Source organism: Vulpes vulpes, chromosome 9 (assembly GCF_048418805.1).
Source record: "Vulpes vulpes isolate BD-2025 chromosome 9, VulVul3, whole genome shotgun sequence".
In the NCBI taxonomy this organism is placed as follows: Eukaryota; Metazoa; Chordata; class Mammalia; order Carnivora; family Canidae; genus Vulpes; species Vulpes vulpes.
This window is the reverse complement of record NC_132788.1, coordinates 109,051,192-109,075,654: the sequence shown is the minus strand read 5'-3', so window position 1 is coordinate 109,075,654 and position 24,463 is coordinate 109,051,192. Positions and strand designations below refer to the sequence as shown.

The window sequence follows — 24,463 nt, the reverse complement described above, 5'->3', positions numbered from 1 at the left end:
ACGTGTGCCAGGCCTGGGTGTATGGAAGGCTGCCGAAGCCGCCTTTGTCCTGCATCCGCCGTGTGGCTGGACTGTATTCTTTACCGGCTCTATTGGTACGTACCGCGCAGAATTCAGAGCGTTACGGTGTGATTCGGTGGCTTTTAGTGCTTAACCAGGTCGTGGAACTCAGCACCACCTGACTGCAGAACATTCCATCTCCCCAAAAGGAAGCCCCGCCCCCGTCAGCTCCCAGCCCCCCCCACAAGTCCCCTCCCTGTCCTGCACGTGTCACACACGCGGACTCCACCCTGTGGGGCCTCCTGCCTCGGCTTCCCTCCCTGAGCGGCGTGGGCCAGGGTCCGTCCCGGGGGCGGCGTGGGCGCCTCGCTCCTGCTCGCGGCCGGGGGACACTCCTGCATTCCGTGTGTCCATTCCCCCGAGGGGTCTCGGGCTGCCTCCACTTGATGCCTTTCCTGACTCATGCTGTGGGGGACGGGTGTAAATATCTGTGAGTTGCACTTCTAGCAACTTCCCTGGTTTTAGTCTCCCTCCCCGCGCGGGGGGTCGTACGGCTACTACTGCTGAGAGGTCGGGGGATCTGGCCTGATGTCCTTCCACCTGAGCCGCCGTTGCCCCTCGCCTGCCCCTTGGGTGCCCAGGGGACTCGTCCTTGTCTGGAGGGGAGTGACATATGGGGGGTTCCCTGGGCTGGCTCAGTGTCCCTCTGGGGTGTGTGGAGCCCGTGCTTCTCAGCAGTGGCCCTGGGCCTGGGCCTGTCCCTGTGCCGGGGCCTGTCCCTGTGCCCGAGTGTTTTGTTCGGGGCTGACCTGACTGTGGAGGCAGCTACTTTGTGTTTCACTGTAAGCTTGAGTGGCTTTATGATCCTCAGTCAGTTTTTCTTCTGGTTAATCAACAAGTGAACGAAGCAGGCCACTTTGGTGAGGCAGCAACGCCGGCGGGTCCCGGGCGGCGCTGGGGGGAGGCTGGTGACCACAGCCCTGAGCCCTGGCGGGGAGGCGGGCCGGAAGCTCGGCTTCCTCTGCCTTCACTTCCTGCATCCTGGCTGAGCTTGCTTTTCCTTTTTCTTTAAACGTTGTTTTTCCTTGTTTTTGGATCCGAGAGTGACTGTAGGACACGTTGGAAATACAGAGGTGATGAAACCCCTCCGCCCACCCCAGAGGCCGCTGGGCAGGTGGCGTGGCGGGCCGCCCTCCTGCCTTCTCGCTGGTGAAGCTCTGGCCGTGCGCCCCCGGTTCCAGCCTCGGCGCGGGGCCCCCACTGGCCCTCCGTCAGGCTCTGGGCTGTGTCCCTTCTTCCGAGTGCACATGAGGTGACGTGTTTGCACACGATGCGTCGGTCGCAGTTAACCAAGCGAACGCGAGCGAGCCGTCCCGCACACGGCGTGGGTCAGCCCAGTACATGAGCGGGGCGCCTTTTGTTCTCAGAACTTACTTTACGGGCATGGGAATAGGAGCGTTGGGCTGTTCTGTTGCGGAGGAAAGGGTGCTGCCCTCTGCTCTGCAGCGAGCTTCTCGAGGATGGACCCGGGAGGTGGTTTCATCCTGACGGCAGCCGGCGGACGGGGAGCCTCGGCCCAGGTTGTCTGAAGACACGAGAAGGGGAGAAGGGCGTGCAGAGCCGTGGGCTCCCCCTCTTACCCATAGGGACTTGGAGTGAGCTTTCTGGGGGCCCCTGGACTCGCAGTGGGGGCCCCTGCTCCCAGAGTGAGTGCAGTTGTATTGGCCGTCTGTGTGGGGACTTTATGTATGTATGTGTGTGTGTATTTTTAAAGATTTTATTTATTTATGAGAGACTCACATAGAGCGAGAAGCAGAGACACAGGCAGAGGGAGAAGCAGGCTCCATGCAGGGAGCCTGACGTGGGACTCGATCCGGGACTCCCGGGTCGTGGCCTGAGCCCAGGGCAGGTGCCCAACCGCTGAGCCGCCCGGGCGCCCCTGCATGGGGAGTTTAGAAGCCTGGTCACAGGCGCCGCCCACCAGGGGCTGCGTGGAGCTCAGCTCCAAACTCCCCAGCCCTGCTTCCTTGGCACCTGCCCCCACAGGTGGTTGCCATTCGGTTGGATGAAGGAAAGGCCTCCTTGTCTCAACTCACGTGTTTTATTTCTGTTTTCTTAATTTTTATTTTATTTTATCTCTTTTAAGTAGGCTCCATGCTCAGTGTGAGGCCTGAACTCACAACCCTGAGATCAAGAGTCGGGTGCTCTATCGACTGAGCACGCCAGGCACTCCGTTGACACATGTGTTTTAGTTGTGCTGCAAGTACCTGAAGTGATCTCTTTGGATGAAGAGGAAGCGTGCCCTGAGGAAGTTTCTGGGGCGGGGAGGTTGGCATGGACAGCTCGGAGGAGCGGCCAGCTGACCCGAGGTGTGTCGGGAACCTCAATCCAACACTGGGGTCAGTGCTGACGATTTCTAGTCCTGTGTGCGGTCCCAGGAAGCTAGAGCTTGGAGGGCGAGTGGCCCGTCCCTGTGGCTGACCCCTCTGTCCCTGATGGCTACGCAGGGCTTGCTAACCCAGCTCTCATCCTGCATGGATGCTGTCTCACTCCTGTGCCTCTGCTGGATCCACCCCGGCTGCGGCTCCTTGACAGGTGCCCACGCAGCTGCCTCCTAGCTCTGGCTGCTGACCGGGTGGCTCAGTGGGTGTTTGTCTGATGGATGGACAGCAGGTGCCAGACAGTGGTCTCTGAGAGGAGCTGCTCTGCACTCACACCAGGCAGCACATGGCAGTGCCACCAAAGGCTGCTGGCTGGGGGCTGCCGGCGGGCCACACCATGCATCTGTCGGGTGGAAATAGAGTGTGGCGAGCCAGTGGGTGGAGAGTCTCTGGGTCATAGTGAGCCCTGGGGACAGAGGGTGGGGTGGGAGAGGCAAGGCAATGGGATGGTTTGGGTGGGAGGGGGTGGAGGAAGGAGCGAGGGAGGATGATGGGCCTGGGTTCCAGGAGGACCTACCCTGGTCCAGAGGGGCTCGACGGTCTGCTCCAACCCATCAGGGACCTTCTGATCCCTTACAGCAGGGCTCCCACTGACATTGTCCCACCTTTAGAGGACGGTGGGCTATGTCTGTGGCTGTCAGGACTGGGGGTGCTCTTGGCACCAAGTGCATGGGGGGCAAGGATGCTGCTGACCCCCCCCAGAGAGTGACCTGCCCCGATGTTAGCAGTGCTGTATGGGTGAAATCCTGGGCTAATTATTTGGAGAAGAATGGAGTCTGATCCCTGCTCACCCTGACACTGGACACCAGAGTAAACCCTCAGGGGTCAGAGGGTGCCACCCAGGTGACCGCAGCGTCTGTGAGTCCCCGCCACTCAGGGTGTGTAGTTGGGTGTGTGCAGCATCCCAGGACCTCAGGGGTCAGACGGGTAGGGATACCATCTGAACGGTGCGGAAGACCAGGGTAGATTCTTGTGTCCCGAACCGTCTGGTGGGGGATGGGAACAGGTTTGGTCGATGAGTTTGTGGGGAAGCAACCATAAGGCCATGCTTTGTCCGGTGAGTTGATGGCCTCCTGGGCTCTGGGTCTGGAGTCTCCAGACTGCGGTGTGGGGCCGTGCGCAGATGCCATTTCTGGGGCCCTGGAATCTGTGTCGCAGTAGCCACTGATGGTTCCAGGCATCGCAGCCCTAAAGGGCCTGCACCCAGGAGGATTCATGCACTTGGAAGGGGTGGCTGTCAGGAAGGGCCTCCTGGAAGAGGCCGCCTTCTCACAGCCTGGACAGCAGGACACGTACGACCTGAGCCTCTGAGGGGGATGGGGCCTCCCCGGCCCTGCTGTTCCTATGTCCCATATTTGGGCTTCCTGGGGAGGGCTTTAAAAAAAATCTTGGTTAAGATATTATTCATAGCCCTACGATTTGATGGCATTTAGTGCGTTCCTAGGGTTCACCGTTATCTTACGCCAGAACATTTCGTCTACCCAAAAGCAACCCCGTCCCCATCAGCCATCACCTCTTGCCCTCCCAGCCCCCGAGCCGCCTCCCCGTGCGTGGACGAGCCCGTCCTAGACGTGTAACACGCGTGGACTCCCACCCCGTGGGGCCTCCTGTGTGTGGTTCCCTCCCTGAGTGCTTTGGGCTGGGGTCAGTCCCTGGGGTGGCGTGGGGGGGGCCTCGCTCCTGATCGTGTGCCCGTGCTCAGGGGATACATCACGTTTGTCCGTTCGTCTTTGGATGGACTCTTGGGTTGTTCCCCCCGTGGGGCTTCTGTGCTAGTGCTGCTGTGGACACGCACACGCGGTTTCCATGTGGAGTCCTTGCTGTTGTCCCGGGGGGGTGTCTGCAGCGGAGCTGCGGGTTCAGCTGGTGACTCAACTGTGTGAGGAGGTGCCGACCGTACCCGCCCCCCAACCCCTGCTAGCGGTGTGGCCTGCTCAGACCCTGGACAGGTGGAGCGTCAGAGGGCCATCTGCAGAGTGGGCAGCCCTAGGTGCAGGCCGTGGGGCCATTCTGGTGGGGCTGCTCTCTCCCCACACTGGGCTGGAGCAGCTGAGGTCTTCGGGGCTCTTCTGGAAAGGGCTCTCTGTCCCTCCTGCAGAGCTGTGGGGGTCCAGGGAGAGGAAGGGAGTCCTCATGGAGCCCGTGCGGCTGTGGCACGGTGCCTGGGGCTTTGTTCCTCCGGAGAGGCACGGAAGGTTTGCTGGGCAGACCGGGATAGCCTGGCCTTGCTGGGTAACGGAGCCCCGGCTCCTGCGCACGGTAGGTGCTCACCCCACACTTGACCTGCTGCCCTATATACCCCATCGCTCTGGCCTTTTACAAAGAAAAACTGTTCCGTTAAAATGTTTAGAAAGCATCCTGATTGCGTTGTCCCATCGAAGCCCCCCAGGCTCAGGGAGAGACCCTGGTGCTGTCACTGAGCAGTGCTGGCTCGGGAGGGGCAGCAGAAAAGCCGGTCTCTGAGCCTGCAGTGTCCCCTGCGCGGCACCCAGAGGGCGAGCTTCCCCTTCCTCGCGAGCCGGGGAGCCGGCTGTGCCGTTCTCACCAGAGGGTCGTTCTCACCAGAGGGTCGGCTGACGCCTCTGTGTTTTGTATTTAGGGAAATCCAACTTCTGAGGAGATTACGGCACAAAAACGTCATCCAGCTGGTGGACGTGTTATACAACGAGGAGAAGCAGAAAATATATCCTTCTGGCAGCTGATCCGCTGGAGCGCCAGGTCAGGGCCCGCTGCGGGGGGCTGGGTGGGGCTGGGACCTGCCCCCCCCCCCCCCCGTGACCCCGTGGGAGGCTGGCAAACCCAGGAGCTCCTGAGGCAGCACCTCCCGGGTCGGAGGGCTCTTTGGGCCACCTCCTCTCGGCATGGATGGGCCAGCAGTCGGCCTTGTCTGGCTGGTGCCCCAGGGCACGGACCTGAGGACACTCGGGTCAGCTGCTGGGTCCTTAGAGTGTCTTCAGGCCTCCTCTACTTGTGTGGGTGCTGAGGCCCTCCCTCCACCCCCTGCCCCAGAGTGGGAGTGCTAGGTCTAGGTGGCCCTGGGTTCATGGGGCCTCATGGTGAGTGCTCTCCTCGTTTTGCCCTTCAGGGCTGCTCTGTTTGGGGTACAACGCAGGCTGGGGAGTGTGTCATTGTGCAGGAATGTTCCCTGGGAGTGTCCTTTGTCCTTTCCTTTTGCCCTTTAGTCTCTGGGGATGGGCTCCATCTCTTCAGGGCGGTGTGGCTCTGGCCCGCTCCAGGTCTAGCACGCAGGCCTGTGGGGCCCCGAGGTCTCAGCGAGCTGCTGTCTTCCCACAGAGTGCTGGGCTCGGTGACGGCCTTTCCAGCACGTGTCTCCTCTGCCCTTGCTTTCAGGGCCACCTCTGCCAGAGACGGGGTGAGGGCTTTGTCCTCTCCTGCTGGCCTGAGACACTAAGCTGCTTCCAGGGTGGCTCAGCCACCCCTCGGCCTCCATCCCCCTCGCTCCAAGGCCCCGTCCTCCTCCCACTCAGAGCCCCTCGTCCTTCTGTGTTTCCCATCAGTTAGCATGCCCTTGCCCTACCTGCCCCCGCCTCCTGTCCCACAGGCTTGGTCCCCTTGCCTCCTCTGGGGCTGGGGGTGGAGCTGGAGCTCCTTGGGGTGTTCATCACCTGGGGAGGGCTGCTTGTGGGTCTGGGGCATTGAGCCCAGACCAGGCGGCCACAGACCTCTACAGGTTGACTCTAGGAGGGTCAGTGGAGGCGCTGTAATCCCTCCGTTGACTCTAGGAGGGTCAGTGGAGGCTGTAATCCCTCCGTCTTTCCTGTTGTCTTTGGGTGCTCCTGCTTATCTTTGTTAATGCAGCCGTCAGATGCAGTGGAGGTCTTCTCCCCAGGCCCTCCCCACGAGCATAGTCCTCTGTTTCCTGGGAACGTACCCTGCCTGGGGTGGGGGTCTCTGCCAATCCATGGTTTCCTTAGCACCGCACGTATATGGTGATGGAGTACTGCGTGTGTGGCATGCAGGAGATGCTGGACAGTGTGCCGGAGAAGCGGTTCCCTGTGTGCCAGGCCCACGGGTAAGTGCTTGCTGCCGGGGCCCCGTGGTTGCCCCTCCCTCCTGTGGGGGTCCCTCACGGGCCCAAGGGCTTCAAGAGCCAAGTCCTATGCTCAAACAAGTCTTTTTTTTTTTTTTTTTTTTTTTTAATGAGAGAGGTGGGTGGGGGGCAGAGGGAGAGACAGTCTCCAGCAGATTCCCTACTGAGTTCGGAGCCTTACATGGGGCTCAGTCTCAGGACCCTGAGATCACAACCTGAGCCGAAACCAAGAGTCAGGTGGTAAACCGACTGCACCACCTAGGCACCCTTCAAATGGGCTGTTCTGCCCATTTGAGAGAAATGGAAGCTCAGATGTGTTTTTTAAGACTCAGCTTTGGGAGTTCAGCCTGTAGCACAGAGCCTGGCTGCTGTGGAGAGCAACCCCTCTGCATACCTCCCTGCCCTGCTGTGCTCACTGCTCAGGTGTAGAGACCTCTTGGTCCTTGAGAGCTCCCTGACAGTGCCCTGAACTGCCACCGGGCAGCTGGGCCTCATGGGGAGTCCTGCCACCCTGCCCCCTGTTGCTGGCCTGTGGTACGAGGGAATGGGGAGCTGGTAGGGTGAGCCTGGGTCCCTGGCCCCAGGGTGTGCTCCCGGGGAGGCTGCATGTGCCTGACTGATCGGAGAACACAGGCCAGGCCTTGGGCTGACGGGGGGCATAAGGAAGGGCCACCTGGTGGGGGAAGCAGCTGGGGTCCAGGGAGCCCCTCTCTGCCTTCCCCAGGAGGCTCGGGTTGGAGTGGTTGTCCATTGCCCTTGTGGGGCAGGAATTGCTTGGCTTGGCCAGCATCCCTCTGGTTCCCTGTTGGGCCACCCATCCTGTCATTCCTGTTTGCCCGGCCCCAAGGACCCCCACGCCGTGGTCTCCTGTCTTTGCTCCTGCTGGGTTATCCCGGGTGGCTGTTGCACTGAGGGAGACCCGATGAACGAGGCCACAGCATCGGTGGGGGCAGGTTATGGAGGTCGTGTCCCTGCAGGTACTTCTGCCAGCTGGTAGATGGCCTGGAGTACCTGCACAGCCAGGGCATCGTGCACAAGGACATTAAGCCGGGCAACCTGCTGCTCACCACTAGCGGCACGCTCAAGATCTCCGACCTGGGTGTGGCTGAGGTGGGTGCCCGTCCTTTAAGACCTGGGGTTGGGGGGGCCCCGGGGGCTGCTCCCCAAGGGCTGCTCTCTGAGGGCCGCTCCTCAAGGGCTGTCTGGCATCGCTGCAGGCCCTGCACCCCTTTGCCGAGGACGACACGTGCCGGACGAGCCAGGGCTCCCCAGCATTCCAGCCCCCTGAGATTGCCAATGGCCTGGACACCTTCTCTGGCTTTAAGGTGGACATCTGGTCGGCTGGGGTCACTCTGTAAGTGCTAATGGGCCTCAGTCCCCCCGCCCTGCCCCCTCTCAGGGGCCCCTCCTGAGCAGCGCTGAGTGGGCACCAGGGTTCTGTGGGACCCTCTCCACTGCAGAGATGCATGGGCCTCGCCCAAGCGCCGACAAACGCCGTGTCGGGCAGGCCCCAGTGGGCCCTCCCCTCCCCTCTCCTCTGCCCCTGCTGCAGGGCAGCTGCTGGCCGGTGTGGTGATCCATTCTACTTTTTTACTTTTTTGAAAGGCATTTTATGTTATGTTATTGTTATTTGATTGATTGGTTGTAGCTTCCACACGGGGCATTGAGTAGCCCAGTGCAGGGCTTGAACTCACAACCCTGAGATTGAGAGCTGAGAGTAAGAACAAGTCGGACACTTACTCGACTGAGCTACCCAGGCAACCCCGTATTATTTTATTGAGGGATAATTCACATACTACAAGAGCCACCTTTTAAAGAGCTACAATGCAGTGGGTTTTGGTATTTTCAGAGTGGTGCAGCTACTTCCACCATCTATTCCAGAACATTCCAGTCACCCAGTATGAGGCCCCACAGGTGCGGGGGGTTTAAGGCTCCTGTGCCAGGCTGGTTCCAGGCCAGGGCCGCGGGAGAAGCCCCAACTGACCGGGCCTCTCTCCTTGCCCTCGGGGGCGAAGCTATAACATCACGACAGGCCTGTACCCGTTCGAGGGGGACAACATCTACAAGTTGTTTGAGAACATCGGGAAGGGAGACTACACGATCCCGGGTGACTGCGGGCCCCCGCTCTCGGACTTGCTGAGAGGTGAGGCCCTTGAGACGGCCCCTGTGGGGCCGGAGGTGTCGGGAAGGGGCTGATGGGGGCCTTGGGGGTGTCCTGCAGACCGCTGGCTTCTGGAGAGCTGTACCTCCTCTTGCAGCCTGGCCCCGCCCTGGCTACGGGGCCCCAGTTAGTGGAGAGCGGCCGGGGCAGGCTGACCCTTGCCTCTGAGGCTGGGAGGGGCTTGCTGGCAGCTTTAGGCCTTTGTTCCACCCTCTGCTGACACTCCCACCCCCAGGAGGGAAGTAGTGGCAGTACCCCAGCCCCCTCCCCTCCGGAGGCCCTGGGCCTCTTCCTGCTGCATATCCCTCGCTGTGCGGCAGGGGGCGCCGTCCGTCCACAGCAGCGAGGCCGTCCAATTGGGCCCACCAGATGGCGGGGCACAGCTGGCCTCCTGACGTGGGGCTCCTGGGGCTCGGGCCTGTTCCGCTGACCTGGTGGTGGTGATGGCACACGTGCACGCCCCTAACTCCCAAGTGTCCCTGGTACCTGACAGGCTGCCTCGGGTTCCGCTCCGGCGTGCAGGGAGGAGCTCACGGGGAGCCCTCAGTCCTCCCCCAGACCATGTGTAGTAGAAACCGTAGATCCTGTGACCCCAGAAGTCCTTGAGAGTTTTCTGATAACGGAGTCAGGGTGCTGGTTACGTTTTGGTGAGAGTGAAGCAGAGCAGGAGCTGGTCGGCTGGGCCCCCGGGCGCGGGCTGTGGCCCTGGGAGCTGGCCCCGTCCCCCGGGCCCTGCCCCAGCCTGCCTGCGGCTGGGCCCTGGCGTCCCTTCCGTCTCCCAGCTGTTGTCGCGTCCGTCCTCGAGTGCACCCCCAGCACAGCCCTGGGCCCTGAGGGCCGCTCTGCGGGGGGCGGGGGGCACCGTGGAGACCGGCCCGGGGAGTCGGGCTCTTTCTCAGCGGGCGCCGGCTGGCTGGGGTTTTCTCTAAACGAAGCTTCGTTTGCTCGGTTCGTTACTGCACTAAGTCTTGTCGGGGCTGGAAACCCCCGTCGGGCTGATGACACACCCCCAGTCCGCGTCCCGGTCCCCAGGGCAGGCAGCGCGGCTCCATCCTTTCCTGCACGAGGGCCTTTGCCCTGAGGCTGAGGGCGCCGGCCCGCGGTGTGCATCTGCGCCTGCGCTGCAGCCAAGCCTGCACCAGGGCCTTAGTGTTGGGGTGCTCGCTCCCGAGGCTCTTCCCAGAGCCCGGGCTGGGCGGGCTGGCTCCCTGTGGCTCCTAGAGCACCCCCTGGCCCTCAGGCCTGATGTCGGTCCTCCTGCCTGCGCGCTGAGCACTGAGGCCACGACCCACGATCTTACCTCCTCTTCTGCCCCACTCAGACCTTCAGGTTTTTGAGCCCCCGGCTCTCCAAATCGCCACGCATGTCCTGAGATCAAAGCTGCCCTCCACGTGGGTGAGGTGCAGAGCTCTCGGAGCTGTACCCCTCACCCCCCCATCATGCTTGGGAAGCTCCACCCTCCCCCGTGGAAGGGGGAAGCAGAAGCTGCGGGCTCCAGGGTAGGACCTGCCCCTGGCGCCGCGCTTGCATGAACATCCGCCGCGTGTTGCCTCATGGCCTCCCGTTCTCTCCTGCTGTCTCAGGGCCCGTGGGGTCCTGGCTAGGAATGCTGGTCACCAGCATCACCGGCCTGCTGGCCCGTGCCGACAGACAGCAGGCCTGCCCGCGTGCTTCGTCGGCCTCCGGCCCGTGGGCAGGTTGTGCATCCTGGGATGGGACTGTGCTGTGTGAACAGCATTCCCCGTCCTTTGGCCATCTTCCCGCCATCCCCACGGCCTGCGGCTTTGCTGCTTTCTGCTGGGCGGCCCCGTGGGGCGCAGGGCCCAGACAGCCCCTCTTGGTGTGGCAGGGCCTGGGGCTGGACTCCGCGCTGTGCCCCACGCCGGGTCAGCCTGTTGGTGGAGGCCAGGCCTGGGCAGGGTCGTGGAGGGGTGGGGCTGGAGGGACTCCACTCACACTTGGCAGCGGCGCCGCCTCCTGGGGGTGCCCTCTGCACACGGGCTGGGGCAGGTCGGGGGCTGCGTGCCCAGCGCTCACTCCCCGCGGCCCGCTGCTCTTCCGTCAGGGATGCTGGAGTACGAGCCAGCCAGGAGGTTCTCCATCCAGCAGATCAGACAACACAGGTGAGCGTCCCCGTGGGGTCCTCGTGGGGGGGACGGGGATGGGGGCCCTTTCTGGCCCTCGGTCTCCTGCGTCCTGAGGACAAGAGCTGTGCAGGGGGCTGGGTGGGCCCGCAGACCACCTGACTGGCTGACTTCCACAGCTGGTTCCGGAAGAAGCACCCGCCGGCCGAGGAGCTGGTGCCCATCCCGCCGAGCACGGACTGCAAGGACCGCTGGCGCGGCATGACGGTGGTGCCCTACCTGGAGGACCTGCACGGCTGTGCCGACGACAACGGGGAGGAGGACCTGTTCGATATCGAGGACGACATCATCTACACTCAGGACTTCACGGTGCCCGGTGAGTCTGGCAGCCGCAGGTGCCTTGTAGCTTGGCCTCGGCTTCCGCCTGCCCCATGGCAGAGGTCACGTCCCCGCTGGCCCCGACCTGACCTCAGCCCCGGAGGGCCTGCCGCCGGCATGCATAGCTCTGGGGGTTGTGGCCGGCTCTCCCCTCCACCTCAGAGGCAGGTGGGGATCTGGGGATCCTGGAGGGCAGAGGCCACCAGGGCGCCCTCCTATGCCCTGGGGGTGCACACCACATCCTGCCAGGTGGCGAGAGATGGGGGAAGCCCTCTGATGGCCCCGAGAGGGTCCAGTGGCCCTCCTGGTGCCTGGCTGCCCACCCTGACGCATGTCGCCTTGCTTCCCCAGGTGGCGAGGAGGCGTCTGAGGCAGGGCTTAGAGAGGAGAGAGGCACGCAGAAGAGCCAGTGCTCAGAACTTTCTGGAGAGGAAGCTGAGGCCGGGGGCGCAGAGGAGCTCAAGGCCTTAGTGTAGTGCTGCCCTGCCCCTTGCCCCCCCAGTGCTGCCCGGTGCCTCAGAGGCCAGGCCTCAGCACCCCCCCCGACCCTCACTGACCCTGCCAGGTATCTGAGGGAGGCCAGGGCCGCTGCCCCTGCTGCCCGAGCATACCCCCCACTCCCAGTGTTCGCTGTTCTGTTCTGGGGCCCGTTTGGCAGGTTCCCATCATAAAGGTTTGCCCCACTGCGTGTGTGTGGGTGATACTTGCTTCCCTTTCCCTGGCTTGTTTGCCAAGCGTTAGGTTTTTATTGTAGAAAAATGGGTGTGTGAGGGTGGCCTGTGGTGGGTGGGGCCCCTGGGAACACCCCACTCGGCAGTAGTGCTGGGCGCCCAGGGCCCTTTTCCTGGCAGAGCCAGGCAGGGTTCATGCATCCATGCCTGCAGGGGATATGCTGGGGGGTCCGTGGTGCCCGTCCCAGCCAGCTGCAGGGCCATGGCGAAGCTGGCACCTGCTGGACCCCAGGGTGCTGCAGCTTTGGCTCAGCCGTTTCCCTACAGGGTCCTGGGGCCCCGAGTCCTGGCCCTGGAAGCCCTGGCCTTTTAGAGGCCTGTCCCCCATCTAGAACAGGAATGAGGTGTTGGCGTCAGGTCCTCAGGAGTGACCCCTGCCGGCAGGCCATCCGCTGTCCCAGCAAGGTGGAGTGAGGACCCGGACAGATCCCCAGAGCCTCGCCAGACCGCTGACTGCCGATACTGGCTCAGCCTGTGTGAGAGGCCAGGGCGGCCTTCCGTGGCTGCGGACGGCTCTCCAGGCTGGAGGCAGATGCCTGGCCCGACGCAGTTGTGCTCCGGGACCGGGGCTACCTACTCTGACCTCTCGTGGGTCCTCAGTGAGCTGTGCTGGGCCCACGTCCCCTCTTTGCTCCAGTCCCGGTGGTGTGGTCACCCTCAGAGGCTCTCACTGCTTAGCCTTGGACTCCTGGGACTATCCCCACTGTGCAGAGCTGCCGCCCACCTGAAAGCTGGGTGCTGGGCATTGGACCTTGGTGGGTGGTTGTGGACGATGCCCCGGCCCTTTGAGGATAAAGAGGCCAGATCCCCAGCCCAGCCCCCCACCAGCCATAGTTGCTGTGCCAGTGGCTGGGCTCCGGGTGGTCCATGCAGAGCTGCAGTACCCAATGCCCACTGGGCCCCTCCTCCATCAGAGCAGCCCACCTAACCCCCCCCCCCCCCAAGAGCTCTCCCTGCCAGGAACCCGTCATCAGTGAGGCGCTCTGACCTAGGATGCTGCCTGTGTGCATTGGGGTGGCTCAGGGCAAGAGCCTAGAGACTGCTGAGTCAGATACCGGGGACCGATGGCCTAGAGGGGGCTCTGCTGGGGAAGAGGTGGACTGCAGGCGGCTGGGGGCAGCTTCCCCCTCGTGTCCCGGGAGCGCGGGCTCTGGGCAGCAGGCCGATTTTCTTTGTCAACTGAATGAGCCCCATGGGCCTGGGGGGTTGGCTGACCCCTGCACGCCTTCCTGCCCCCGTACCTCAGAGCATAGGAACGCAGCCAGGCCCGTGGCCCCCGGATGCCAGCAGGGGCTGCTGCTGCCTGGTAGCAGGTAGGGGCACGACAGGCCCCGGGCTCTGATCTCTGCATTCCGTGCCCAGTACGGGGAGGTGAGGCTGGCCTAAAGGGGAAAGCTGAGTATTGCGCACCTGGCCGGAGCCCAGCCCCTCCCAAGCCCCACGGGGGCCCACTGAGGCCTGGCCTCCACACAGGTGAGCGGGCCCAGCCCAGAGCCCTGTGCCCCAGGACCCTGGTCCCTCACCATGTGCTGGGGTGGAGGGTGAGTGGGGCAGCCCACGCCCACCTGAGTGCAGAAACACGGCTCACACGTGAGCAGGCAGGTGAGCGTGGGCTGGGCCCCGGCCTTGGCTGGCCAGCTCTGAGGCCCTTGCTCCCTCCAGCTGGATGAGGGGCCCTGCAGGCAGGCCCTGGGCGGGGCGGGTGGGGCAGGCGGTGGAGGGGCCGTGCAGGGTGGGGTGGGGGTGGGGGCAGGGTGTTGGTGTTGGGCCCCTACCAGCCCACACTCGCCCTCTCCCTCCTAGGACAGGTCCCAGAGGAGGAGGCTGGTCAGAACGGGCAGAGCCGGGGCCCCCCCAAGGTGGTGTGCATGAACGGCACAGAGTCGGCCCAGCTGAGCACCAAATCGAAGGTGGAGCGCCGGGCCAGCGCTGCCTCCAACCCCGCCCGCAAGGCCTGCTCAGCCAGCAGCAAGATCCGCCGGCTGTCGGCCTGCAAGCAGCAGTGAGGGTGGCTGCCCACAGGTAGGCTGCTGTGGGCACCCGTTGAGGGGGGCACCTGGGATCTGGGTCGGAGGTAGAAGAGGACACTGGCCATTCGGGTGGGGGTTGGGCAGCAGCTGCCACATGCAGGCGGGGGGCCCCCCACTCGGCCTGTCCAGCCAGCCGTGGGCGATGCTGGACTCAGCCCAGAGGCATAGGAGGCACCGCATGGGTGTGTGGGTCTTCGGTTTGGCCCAGGCTGTCACCCCGGTGACTCCCCCTCTGGGTTGCCCCTGCCCGCCCCTGCCCGCCCCAGTCCAAGAAGGTGTGTGTGGTGGGGCATCAGGCCCATGGGTGTTGGAGACCCATCATCTGCTCAGGGTGCAGGCGGGGTACCTTCTCCCAGGGAGCTGCCCCCCCCCCCCCCCCCCCCCCCCCGGCCCTGCAGTGCTTACCTGCCAGCATCACAACCAGCCAGGTGGTTTGGGAGGCTCCCAGGCCGGGCTTCCTCTGTGGAGGGTGGTGCTTGACTCGACCGGGCAGGGAGTGAACTATGGGGTGGCGGGCGCCTGGCCTCTCTGGACATCTCACAGCCCCATATGAGCAGGCCTCAGTTTCCCTAGCCTACAGCGGGCCCAGGGTGGGGGGTGCCTCCTGGGATGCAGAGCATGCGTGCTGGCCTGGGAGTGACCGGTCTGTTCCTCCGCAGCCCGTCTCATGGACCCCCAGCCAGGTGCCACGGCCCAGGTTCTCAGCCTTCCCGCCGACCGCTGGCCCAGGCCTGCTGCCCAGGAAGGCCACCACCGCACCCTCCTTGCCGACCGCCCCTCGGGAAGCCGGGGGCCCTGGAGGGCCGTGGCTGGGGACAGCAGGGACTGAGGTCTGGCCGCCTCTTCATGGCCAGTGGACACGACCTCCTGTTGACTTTGCAGCCCTGGGCCGAGCCCCTTCCCCGGGCCCGGGGAGGAGGGAGAGAGCCGGCGAGTGGGCCCTGTGGGAAGCCCTTGCCATGCACTTTATGTTCAGACTACTGGTTCTCGCCCCACCCCGACTTCTTTTTACTCCGCTCCACGTTAGCGCCTCCCACACCTAGTGATGTGTTCAGACCACAGCCACAGCAGGAGCCGGTATGGAGAACAGGCCTGCCAGCCAAGATGCATGCCCAGAGCCCAGGGGAGCCAGGCGGCTGCCTTGTTTTTGTTGTTTGGTTGGTTTTTTCTTTTTTTAAGAAAAAAATAAAGCAGGTGGATTTGAGCTGTGGTTGTGAAGGGTGTTTGGGAGTTGTTGGGTGGCAAGATGTCCTGCGGGCTGGGGATCTGAGTTCAAGCCTGGGCCCCTTGCGTGGCCCTCCCAGCTCAGGAGCAGACTGGGGCCTGCATGCAGGTCTGGTGGGTGGCAGGACCCGGGCCGTGCTGGACATCAGTCCCCTCGGTGGCGGCCAGCGTCCCTCTCGCAGCCCCAGGGCCCCCCCAGGCCGCAGTGCAGCCGCTAGAACCTGACTGCGGGCCCTGACCCTCTTGCTAAGGTCTCTATGCGCCTGAGTCCCCAGAGAAAACCCGGACTAAGGAGTGTGCAGTCAATATTTATAATCCACCAGAAAACACGAGAAACTCCATCACTGGATGGTACACAGACGGCACGAAGCTCCGGGGGCGGCGGGCGGGGCGGGGCGGGGCGGCTCGGCCGTGGGCGCGGGCTGCCCCATCTTTTGGCAATAAATAAAGCTTGGGAAACTTGAAACCTTGGCCGTTGGGGTGTTGTGTGTCTCCAGACGCTAACGAGTCCCGGCAGCTCTTTGGACGGTGCGACCGCGGCGGGTGGGCGGCCCACTCATGCTCGGGGCGGGCGGGCGGGCGGGGGCGGCTTATTGCTCGGAGGGGGCGCGGGGGGCGCGGACTGCCGCGAGCACATGCCGCGGTGAGGTAAACAGCTTTGGGGGGCGGCGCCCCTGCCCGCGGGCTCCGTGGGCCCTGTGGGCCGCCGGGGCTGTCCGGGTGCGCCCCACGCCAGCCTGCCCGCCCCCTCCGATCCGCCCCCCAGGAGAGGCCGCGGGGCCGAGCGCCTGGGGCCCCGAGGCGAGCGCGAGTGGCGGGCCCGAGGGCTCACGCCGGGGCTTAGGCCGGGCCGTGGTCGGGAGACGTGGGCGCGGCGGCCACGGCCAGCGCAGGGGCAGGGGCCGCGGTGAGGGGCTGGGCGCCGCGCGGCGGGAACAGTCTGTCCTCGAGACCGGCCGCCAGCTTGTCCAGCAGCGTCCCCGGGGGCCCGCCGCCGCCGGGCTCCTCCTCGATGACCGGGATGGCGGGGATGGCGGGCACGGCGGGGTCCTCGCCCGCGCGGCCCTCGGGCGGGCAGTCGACGCTGTCGCCGCGGCGCAGGGGCGCGCGTGGGGGGCGCGGGTCGGGGCCGAAGGGGGCCGCGGGCGCGGTGGGGACGGCGCGCGCCCCGGGGTCGCTGTGCTGCCGGCCGCGCTGCCACTGCTTGCGCGCGTGCGGGTGCGGGTGCGGGTGCGGGTGCGCACGGGCGCGGTGGCGGGCGGCGCAGGGCAGCGCGTCGTCGAAGTGCGGGTCGTGGCGCAGGAACTCGTGGAAGAGCGCGTCCGTCTTCTCGTCGATGCTGTAGTCGCGGCGCGGGGCGCGGCGGGGCCAGGCGCGCGGGCTGCGGGGCCGGGCGGGCGCCTCGGTGGACGCCGGCGCCGCCTCGAAGCTGCTGCCCACGGTGGTCGTGTGGCCGGCGCTGGTGAAGGACGAGCGCCTCTCGGACGCGCTGGGGAGCCCGTCCTCGCCCGCGCCGCGGCCCTCGATGCTGGCGTAGCCGCTGTCCATCTGCAGCAGCTTCCGCGGCCCTCCCGCCTCGCTGTCCGCGGGCCGTGGCGGGGGTGGCGGCGACGGCGACGGCGGCGGGAACGTGGGCGCGGCGGTCCCGGAGCCCGAGCCCGAGCTGTCGCCGCTGCGCACCGAGTCGCGGTCGTTGCCGCTGCTGCTGTGGTCCGAGGCGGCAGCCGCGTGCAGCTCGAGGGAGGCGCGCAGGCTCCAGATGTCCCGGTAGCTGGTCTGGGCCTGCTCGGGGCCCGAGTCCCGCTCACCGTCAGATTCCTGCTGCTCGCCCGCGCCGCTGCGCTCTTGGGGGGACTCGGGGCTCGCTCCTCCCGCGGCGCCCGCCTCCTCGGCTGCCTCTAGCCTGCAAGCCAGGCCGCAGCAGTCAAGGCTGGGCGCGCCCCTGCGTTTTCTCCCCAGCCGCCCTGACTCTGGGTCTGGAAGGGGGGCACGGGTGGGGACCCCCTAGTTTGGCCAGGCTCTGCGGAAAAGGAGTTCTTTTAAAATAAGCGCGGCCAGTCCCTGCTGCGGGGTATGCGTCCTGGTAAACCTGAGCCTTCCCGGCACCTGCTTTTTGACCAGGTCATTTTTACAGCGTCTGACCCGAGCACCTGCTGGCCTTGCAAATGGCAGCTCCTGCCCTAGACACACTGAACACTCTCCCGTGAAGCTCTCTCCCTAACGTCTCGGCGTAGAAGGGATTGGCCGTGGGCGGACCGGACCAGGTGTAGTCCTGCTCAGCCTCTGCTCCTGGGCTCCAGCACCCTGCTACCCCCCAGCCACTAGGAGTAGGAGGGTGCTGCTGGCAGAAGGGGTCACAGGTTCTGAGAAGGGGCGTTTCAATGCCTCGGGAGCACGGGCAGGCGGGAAGGAGCGCAGGGGCACTGCAGAGCGCGTTGGGCCGTGGATTCCACCAAGAAGCAGTAACATCCAAGCAGGTGCATGCCCCCGGCAGCCCTAACTGGGCGGGCATCCCGTCCTGGGGACCCTGTGGCCATCATCCTGGGCCCCACCTGCCCCTCTATCCTTACCCTGTCCCCCCCTGTTCCCCTCTTCTGACGCATGCTGGAGAGGTGGCCCCAGCAAGGCAGCTTCCAGGGGGCACAGCGGAAGGGGGGAACGGGACGTGTCTGCAGGGTGGGGAGAGCCCCCCCCAGGGCAATGTGGGGGGCACTGGGTGCGGCCGGGGCCCACAGGTCCACCCCTAGCACTTCTATCTACTAAAAAATACCTGCCGAGAGTGGGGGATGGGCTGGTGGGGCTGGCCAGAAAGGGGTGGGGGGGCGGGAAGGCCACAGTGTCGCCTGCGCTGGCGATGTACTGGATGAAGTCCATGTGGGGGGCGTCGCCCTCCTCCTGCTCCGTGCTCTCACTGGCTGCCCGCTGCCGCTGGAAGTGGTGCCGCTTGGGGGAGCCTGTACAGGGAACACACGTCAGCCGTCAGCCGGCTTAAGTCTCCAGCTGCCCGGGGCCCCACTCCCACCCTAGACCAGCAGGCACCAGCCTGGGCCAGGTGAGCGTACACCCGGCATGCAGGCGCAGGGAAAAGCCAGAGCAGATGTGAGCTGGGCTGTCAAGGTGGTAGCAGTACCCCGGAGCGGCCCTGGCCGCGGCAAAGACTCGTACCGGACACCTGATGGCGGGCCCTGCTGAGCTCAGTGCAGGAGCCGGACTGCGTGGGAGAACCAGGGACAGGCTGGCGGGGGGGCCCGTGGGGGGGCTTCCTGTGCCAGCTCCGCCTCCCCCATGGGCCCCTGAAGGGCCTGGGAGAAGCTCTGGTGAGAAAGCCTCAGGGGTAGGCAGGATAGTCACCCAGCAAACAGGTTCTGGGCACCTGCGCACCTGCACTCGACCCTAATTACCCACAAGAATCACGAGTCCCATCTCGGCTCCCAAAGGCACGGGCCCTCCCCTCCCGGCCTGGAGCCAGGCCCCAGCAGGAAGGCTCGCAGCCGCCAATGCCCCCTCCCCTCCCCTGGCGCTGGGCCCCCCACCTCCCCGGGCAGCAGGTGCCCCACGGCCTGTCCCGTCCTGGTGCAGATCCCTGGGCAGGGAGAGCTAGACGCCTGGGGGACCTCGCCCCGACACTCACTGCAGCTCTGGGCTGAGAATAAGGAAGCCTCGAGCACAGGGCCCACGTGACCCACGTGACCAGGGGTCTGCAGGACTGGTGGGGACGCTGTGGCCCACGCGCCAAATGGGCCTGCAACCTCGGGTAGCTAGTTTTATGGGCTCACGCCTACGCTCACACGCAGACCCCGGCCGATTCACAGCACCGGGCCAGCCAGGCTGACGGCCCCTCCAAAGGCACCCCCGTCTCGTGCCCTACAGAAGTTCACCAACCTCAGCTACGGTGTGACAGCCCCCCGGCTTTCCTGGGGCCACGGTATGCGGCCCAGCCGGCGGTGAGCCCGTGGGCAAGGTGCCCCTCAGCGGCACGGACCCCTGCGTGGGTGCAGAACCTCCTTCTCTGAGGCTGCCTGGGGCGGCACCTGGCTGACGGCCGGGGCTCTGGTTTCTCCCAAGGATCACCGCTCACCTCTGGTGTCCAGGCTGGATGCCCGCTGGCTAGGGTCCAGCTTCCATTTCTTGACCTTGAAGTAGGGGCTCGCCCCGTCCAGGCTGGCGTGGCGCCGCAGGCGGGTGAAGAACTGCAGAACAGGTCCTGCCCCGGAGCCTGGGCCGGCCTCCCCGGGCCCGCTCGTGGCCCCCGGCCCCACGGCCATGGCGCTCCTCGTACCTGCGTCCGGCTAGAAGAAAGCGGAGCGCTCTCAGGCGTGCAGCCCCTCCCCTCGCTGCCCCCCCAGCTGGCCGCAGCCTGGGCCCCGGCTCTGCACGCCCCTGGCGGCTGTAGCCCTGCACAGTCCCAACGCGCCCCACCCAGGGTGCAGGGGGCAGACAGCTCTGGGGGGGAGCTACATGAGCCGCGGCCGCGCTGTTCCCCCAGCCCCAGGCCGAGCAGCTCCCAGGGTGAGCGTCCAAGGGCACTCGTGCCCTGGTTTGGGCCGGGTCCTCACCGCACGCTGTCCCGCTGCCGCGATGTTCTGACTGTGGGGGCGGGGGGTCGTGACTGTACCCCGCGGGCTGCCTAACCCCCCTCTGCCCATGCAGGGGAACCAGGAGGAGCAAGGGGAGCTCGGTGGGGGAGGCCACGGGCTGACCTCTGTCCTGGAAGGGGGCAGGGAGGGCGGGGGCCGCTCGGGGGCCCTCACCCGGGTGCCTTCCCCGCAGTCGCTGGATGCCAAGGGGCTGATCTCGAAGTCGGCAGGGCCCACGGCTGAGCTGTAGGGGTCACCTGGCAGGGCGGAGCTGGGGCCCACGGAGCGGCCGGTGAGGGCCTTCCCCGGGGGCTGGGGAGGAAGCAGCAACAGGTCAAAGAGCACGGGCAGGTGAGGGGGCACTGCACCCGTAGCCCACGGCGCACCCCGGCCAGGCCCCCTGCCCCTGTCCCGAGAGGGGCCCAGCCCAGAGAATGGGGAAGAGGGGGCCGCCCTCGTAGTCACCTGGAATATGGCGAGGTTGGCCTTGGGGGCCGTGACGGCGTGGGGGGGGGGCGTTGCGCTGGCTTCACCCAAGTCGCACTCGTGGATCGTGATGATCTTGAGGGGCGGCAGGTGCAGGTGGGTGAGGCGGGCGTTCTTCAGGTGGTGGAAGTCCCCCTCTGTCAGGGTGTACCTGCGCCCGCACGGCTGCCTGTCACCACGCCAGCCGGCCCCCACGCTCGGCCTGACCCCCAGGGCCCCGGCCCCCGCCCCCGCCCGGGCACCCACTCCCTGCTGCCAGGACGGCCCCCTGCTGCACACCCCCCTGCTGCACCGCCCCTTACCGGCGGCCCTTGTCCTGCGACTTCCGGCTCTGCTCGAACAGGGCCGCCTCGTTGAAGGACACCCGGCGGCCCGTGGAGCTCGTGGACAGGAAGCGCTCGGTCTCCGCGTCCTGGCCCTCCGGGTCCTCCCCCCTGAAGTCGGGGTCTGCGAGGAGAGCCAGAGGGTGGGCCCCGGGCGGGCCGCGCCTGCTGCTGGGCGGGCCGGGGCGGGGCGGGGGCCGGGTGGGCACTCACACTCCGCTCACACACTCACTCGCTCAGCACGCGCCTGCGAGCACCTACGCGTGGGCTCTAAGGAAACAGAGATGAGTCGGAATCGAGCTGCGCCCAGTCTGGTGGGGGAGACAGACAGACACAGCCGGTCAGGCGGCCCGAGGGGGCGTAGGGGCGGGCAGGTGGGCGGGGGCGGGCCTGGCGGGCGCCGCACCTTGGGCTGGGTGGGCGCCGTCGTCCAGGTAGGTGGTGGTGGTCTTCTCGGCTTCCTCGGTGGCCCTGGGGAGGGACCGCAGGCAGCGAGGTGGGACGGGGCCAGGCCGCAGGGCCGTGCACACACACACCCCGCCACGCTGCGAGCCCACGCCCGTGTGCAGGGTCCCCCCGCCGCTCACGCCCAGGAAGGCCGGGCTGCCCACCTGTCGAGGCGCCGGTGCACCTCCCAGCAGCGCCGGCACAGCAGCAGCACCCCCGACAGCACCACCAGCGAGCCGCCCACGAACAGCGACACGACCACCACCAGCAGCACGTAGTTGTCCCCCACCGGGTCGGGCTCCGCCTGTGGGCCAGCGGGGGTCAGGACCGCGGCGGCCCGGCCGCCCCCCCCCCCCGCCGCACCCCGCACTCACGGTGGGGCTGCCGGTGGCGTTGTCCCACCTCGAGGTCAGCGCGGCCGTGGCCGCGGCGCTGGCGGCGGTGGCCATGGAGGGCGTGGGCTGCATCTGGGCGCGGGACGGGCCTGGGGGGGCAGGGCTGCTCAGCGGCGGCCTCCCGCCCCGCCCCGCCCCGCCCCGCGCCGCCCCGCGCCGCCGACCCGGGAGCCCCGCGCGAGGGCCAGTGGGGAGCTCGGCGGCCGCGAGTCACCACTGCGGGGCGTCCTCGTCCTCCCCCAGGGCCGGGGGCCGAGAGGCCAAAGAAGGCGCATCTGCTCGCAGCCCCAAGCACCCGGTTCCCATGGCGACGGCGGGCGGCCGCGCGGGGGGAGGGGGCGCGGGGGAGGGCGGCAAGATGGCTGCGGCGGCCGCGGCCCCTCCGGGACACTGAGGCCGGGAGAGGACGCGGCGGGGGGAGCAGGCCCCGGGCGGAGCCGCGCGTCCTCCGCATCCTCGGGGAGGGGGCGCGTATGTAGGTCGGCGAGCGCGGGCCGCGGAGGGGCAGGGGCGCGGGGACGGGGACGGAAACGGGAACGGAAACGGGGACGGGGACGGGGACGGGGATGGGGACGAGGATAGAGACGGGGACGGGGATGGAGACGAGAACGGGCATGGGGACAGGGACGGGGATGGAGACGGGGATGGAGACGGGGATGGAGACGGGGACGGGGACGGGGATGGAGACGGGGACCGGGACGGGGACGGGGCCGGGGCCAGCGCGGCCAGCGCGGCGACAGGCGGACTCCGAGGTAGGCGGGGACCGGCCCCCAGGCGGACGCTCCTCGCGGGCCCGCCCCTGAGCCGCCGCCGGCCCCGCGCCGGGCCGCACGGGGTAAACTGAGGCCGGGCCCGCGCCCAGGCCGCTCCCGGGGGATGCAGGGCCCGCGCCGCCCCCGCCCGCCCGCCCCGCCGTCTCCGGGCCCGCCGCGCCTACCTGAGCGCCGGGGCGCGCGGCCCACGCGGGGCGGGCGGGCGGGCGGGCGGCTGCGCGGCGCTCCCGGCGGCTCCGGTGCCCGGTGGCCGCGGAGCAGGCGGAGAATTTATGAATGGGGAGCGCGGCGCGCGGGGGCGGCGGCGCGGGAGGAGGCGCGGCGCACGTGACCGCGCTGGCGGCCCGCCCGCCCCGACCGCCGGTGCCACCGAGCCCGGCCCGCCGCCCCCGCCGCGCTCGCCGCCGCGTCTGCTCGCCGCCGCCCCTTCCCTTCCGGCGGGAGCGGGGGGCGGAGCCTGCGCCGCCGGACGCCCCCTCCCCACGCCGGGCCCGAGTCCCCGCCCCCCGCGCCGCCGCCGACCCTGCGCGGGGTCCCGGGGGACGCGGGAGGCGGCGAGGAGCCGGGGGCGCCCGCTGCCCTCCCCCCTGCCGGCCCCCCCCCCCCCGGGACGCGCAGCCGGGGGCAGGGTGCTGTGGGCCTGGTGGGGACCAGCGGCCGCGAGGCTCAGGGGCTACGACCCGCGCCCAGCCCGCTCCTCCTCGTCCTCCTGGACGCTTTGGACCCCCTGCTCCAGCCTGGCCCCCGCCCACCGCCCTACGGGTCACCCCTGCTCCTCCAGTGAAAACTCACGCTGCCGCTGCAACCCCAGGGCCTTTGCACTCGCCGGGCCCGGCTGGCCCGTTCCCCGCTCTCTCCAGCATTCACACACACACACACACACACACACACACCCGGCCTCCTTTGACCCTTTCCTAAGTGGCCAAGTCCCAGAGCGCGTCCCCTCGGCCGTCTTGGGCAACGACAATTCCCATCCCACGCTCCAATCCCCTGCCCCTTCCCACGGCCCTGTGGCCTGTTACTGCTCCGGTGGGCTCTGTCCCTCCTCACCCCTTCCTCCCCCGCAGTCAGGTGAGTTGCCCCAGGGCGTCGCACAAGGCTGGCGACAAAATTGGTTGGAGACAAAAACATGGTTGGAGACAAAATTGTGCTTAAGTGAGTAAAGACCCGGGAGAAGCGGGCTTGAGTGAGCGGAACTGAATGTGCAAAGGACCTGGGGTGAGAGTAAGTCTGTAGATGGGCGGGCTGCGTGGCGGTGAGCGGAGAGCCGTCGGCTGGGTCCCCGCAGCAGAGGAACGCGGTGCCCTGGCCGTGTGCGAACCGTCTGCAGCAAGCACAGGGGCGGGGGCTGCGCATCCCAAGGCGGCAGTGGCTGTAGGGGCCCCACTGAGCACACCTGGAGATTTCCAGGCCGGCCCGAGGCTGGCGGCCTCAGTTTACCCCCTGGCCCGCCTGCAGTAGGAAGCGGGGAGAGCCTGCCCAGCGGCTGGGACCGAGAGGCGGACCGGGGAGGTGGCGTGGGCTTCCCGCCATGGGGGCCCGGGCCTGGGAAGAGGGGGCTGCGCCCAGGACGCTCCCCCAGAAATGCGCACGGGGCTCCCGCTGCACACGCGGCCCAGGAGCGGCGGGGTCGGGCAGGCCCTTCCTGCTGGGAGGGAAGGGGCCGACACCTGCCCCTGACCCCGGGCGCGACCCGGCCTCCGCGGCGGCCTGCACCCCTCCCCTCGTGTGGGCCCAAGCCCGTCCGACCCACGACTCCCCTCGTCTCCGCGTTTTGCCGGAGACCCTACATGTGGGCCCCGGGGGCTTGGCCCCGGGCGCCACCTGCGAGGACGCGGGGGCGAGGCGGTGACGTCAACGCTGCGAGCGAGGCTGCGCGAGCCGAGGTGACGTCAGCGGAGCCCTGGGCCGCCCGCGCACGCGTCCGTGCGTCAGCGGCGCGCGGGGGCGGAGGCCGGGCGGGGGCCGGGCGGGGCCGCGGCGAGGGCATCTCCGGTCGCGGAGCGCCCTCTGCCGGCGCCGTCGGGAGTCGCATCGTCGCTGCTCGCTCCGCCTGGGCTGCCCTCCCGACACGGCTGCGTCTCCGGCAGTCGCAGCCGACCCCATCCCGGACCCCGACGCTGCTTTCCTTTTATCTCAAGTATTTTGGGGGGCTTCTAACGTGCCATACTATTGGGGTACTCGGTGCACTAAATGTTTGGTAAACGTCCGCACACCGGAGCCGCAATCTTAGTATTCACCTTGATGGCTCGAGCGCCCGTTGTCCAGCGAGCGCCCCCAAAATCATGAATTCAAGTGACCGCTGCTCCGCGGAGGTTTCTGCTCCTTCCCTTTGACATCCGTCCCACCTTGCCACCCGGAG

General features: G+C 67.0%; 2 protein-coding genes across 16 annotated transcripts in view; one reads left to right on the top strand and one right to left on the bottom strand.

The window, feature by feature from the left end:
- STK11 (serine/threonine kinase 11) overlaps nt 1-15,571 on the top strand; it is a 20,336-nt gene extending 4,765 nt beyond the window's left edge. The window contains exons 2-11 of one of the 5 annotated variants that reach the window (XR_011994551.1): nt 5,041-5,124; nt 6,385-6,474; nt 7,470-7,602; nt 7,710-7,846; nt 8,508-8,635; nt 10,719-10,776; nt 10,917-11,113; nt 11,467-13,319; nt 13,650-13,868; nt 14,536-15,080. Coding sequence is in view for 4 of the 5 variants with exons in the window: in XM_072722021.1 (XP_072578122.1) it covers nt 5,041-5,124; nt 6,385-6,474; nt 7,470-7,602; nt 7,710-7,846; nt 8,508-8,635; nt 10,719-10,776; nt 10,917-11,113; nt 13,655-13,868; nt 14,536-15,325 (1,831 nt within the window). In the remaining variant the exon portion in view is untranslated. Of the gene's footprint in view, nt 1-5,040; nt 5,125-6,384; nt 6,475-7,469; nt 7,603-7,709; nt 7,847-8,507; nt 8,636-10,042; nt 10,153-10,718; nt 10,777-10,916; nt 11,114-11,466; nt 13,320-13,649; nt 13,869-14,535 lie in introns of those variants that run through there. The other 4 variants (XM_026019196.2, XM_072722021.1, XM_026019195.2 and 1 more) reach the window with 4 other exon arrangements.
- CBARP (CACN subunit beta associated regulatory protein) lies at nt 15,398-24,463 on the bottom strand. Of its 11 annotated transcripts, XM_072722018.1 has the most exons (11): nt 22,266-22,409; nt 21,336-21,417; nt 21,098-21,237; nt 20,893-20,957; nt 20,748-20,797; nt 20,466-20,610; nt 20,143-20,238; nt 19,801-19,989; nt 19,179-19,389; nt 17,871-18,054; nt 15,398-17,003 (listed from the first exon to the last, which is right to left on the bottom strand). In XM_072722018.1, exons 2-11 carry the CDS (start codon nt 21,398-21,400, stop codon nt 15,941-15,943), a joined length of 2,208 nt encoding a protein of 735 aa, XP_072578119.1. In that variant the 5' UTR covers nt 21,401-21,417; nt 22,266-22,409; the 3' UTR covers nt 15,398-15,940. The 11 variants fall into 11 exon arrangements, with proteins under 11 accessions (XP_072578119.1, XP_072578117.1, XP_072578116.1 ...); XM_072722016.1 differs by lacking the exons at nt 20,748-20,797; nt 22,266-22,409 and adding an exon at nt 24,342-24,463 and having other exon boundaries at nt 20,143-20,314; nt 21,308-21,417; XM_072722015.1 differs by lacking the exon at nt 20,748-20,797 and having other exon boundaries at nt 20,143-20,314; nt 21,308-21,417.

Bases quoted from the DNA above. Each gene is read 5' to 3' on its own strand.
- CBARP (XM_072722011.1), bottom strand. From the start codon at position 21,944: ATGCCCGTTCTCGTCTCCATCCCCGTCCCCGTCTCTATCCTCGTCCCC. The intron at 20,798-20,892 runs GTGCGGCGCCCG...CTCCCCCACCAG, and splicing joins CGGCGCCCACCCAGCCCAAG to ACTGGGCGCAGCTCGATTCC. The intron at 20,611-20,747 runs GTAGGTGCTCGC...CTCTCCTCGCAG, and splicing joins TGTTTCCTTAGAGCCCACGC to ACCCCGACTTCAGGGGGGAG.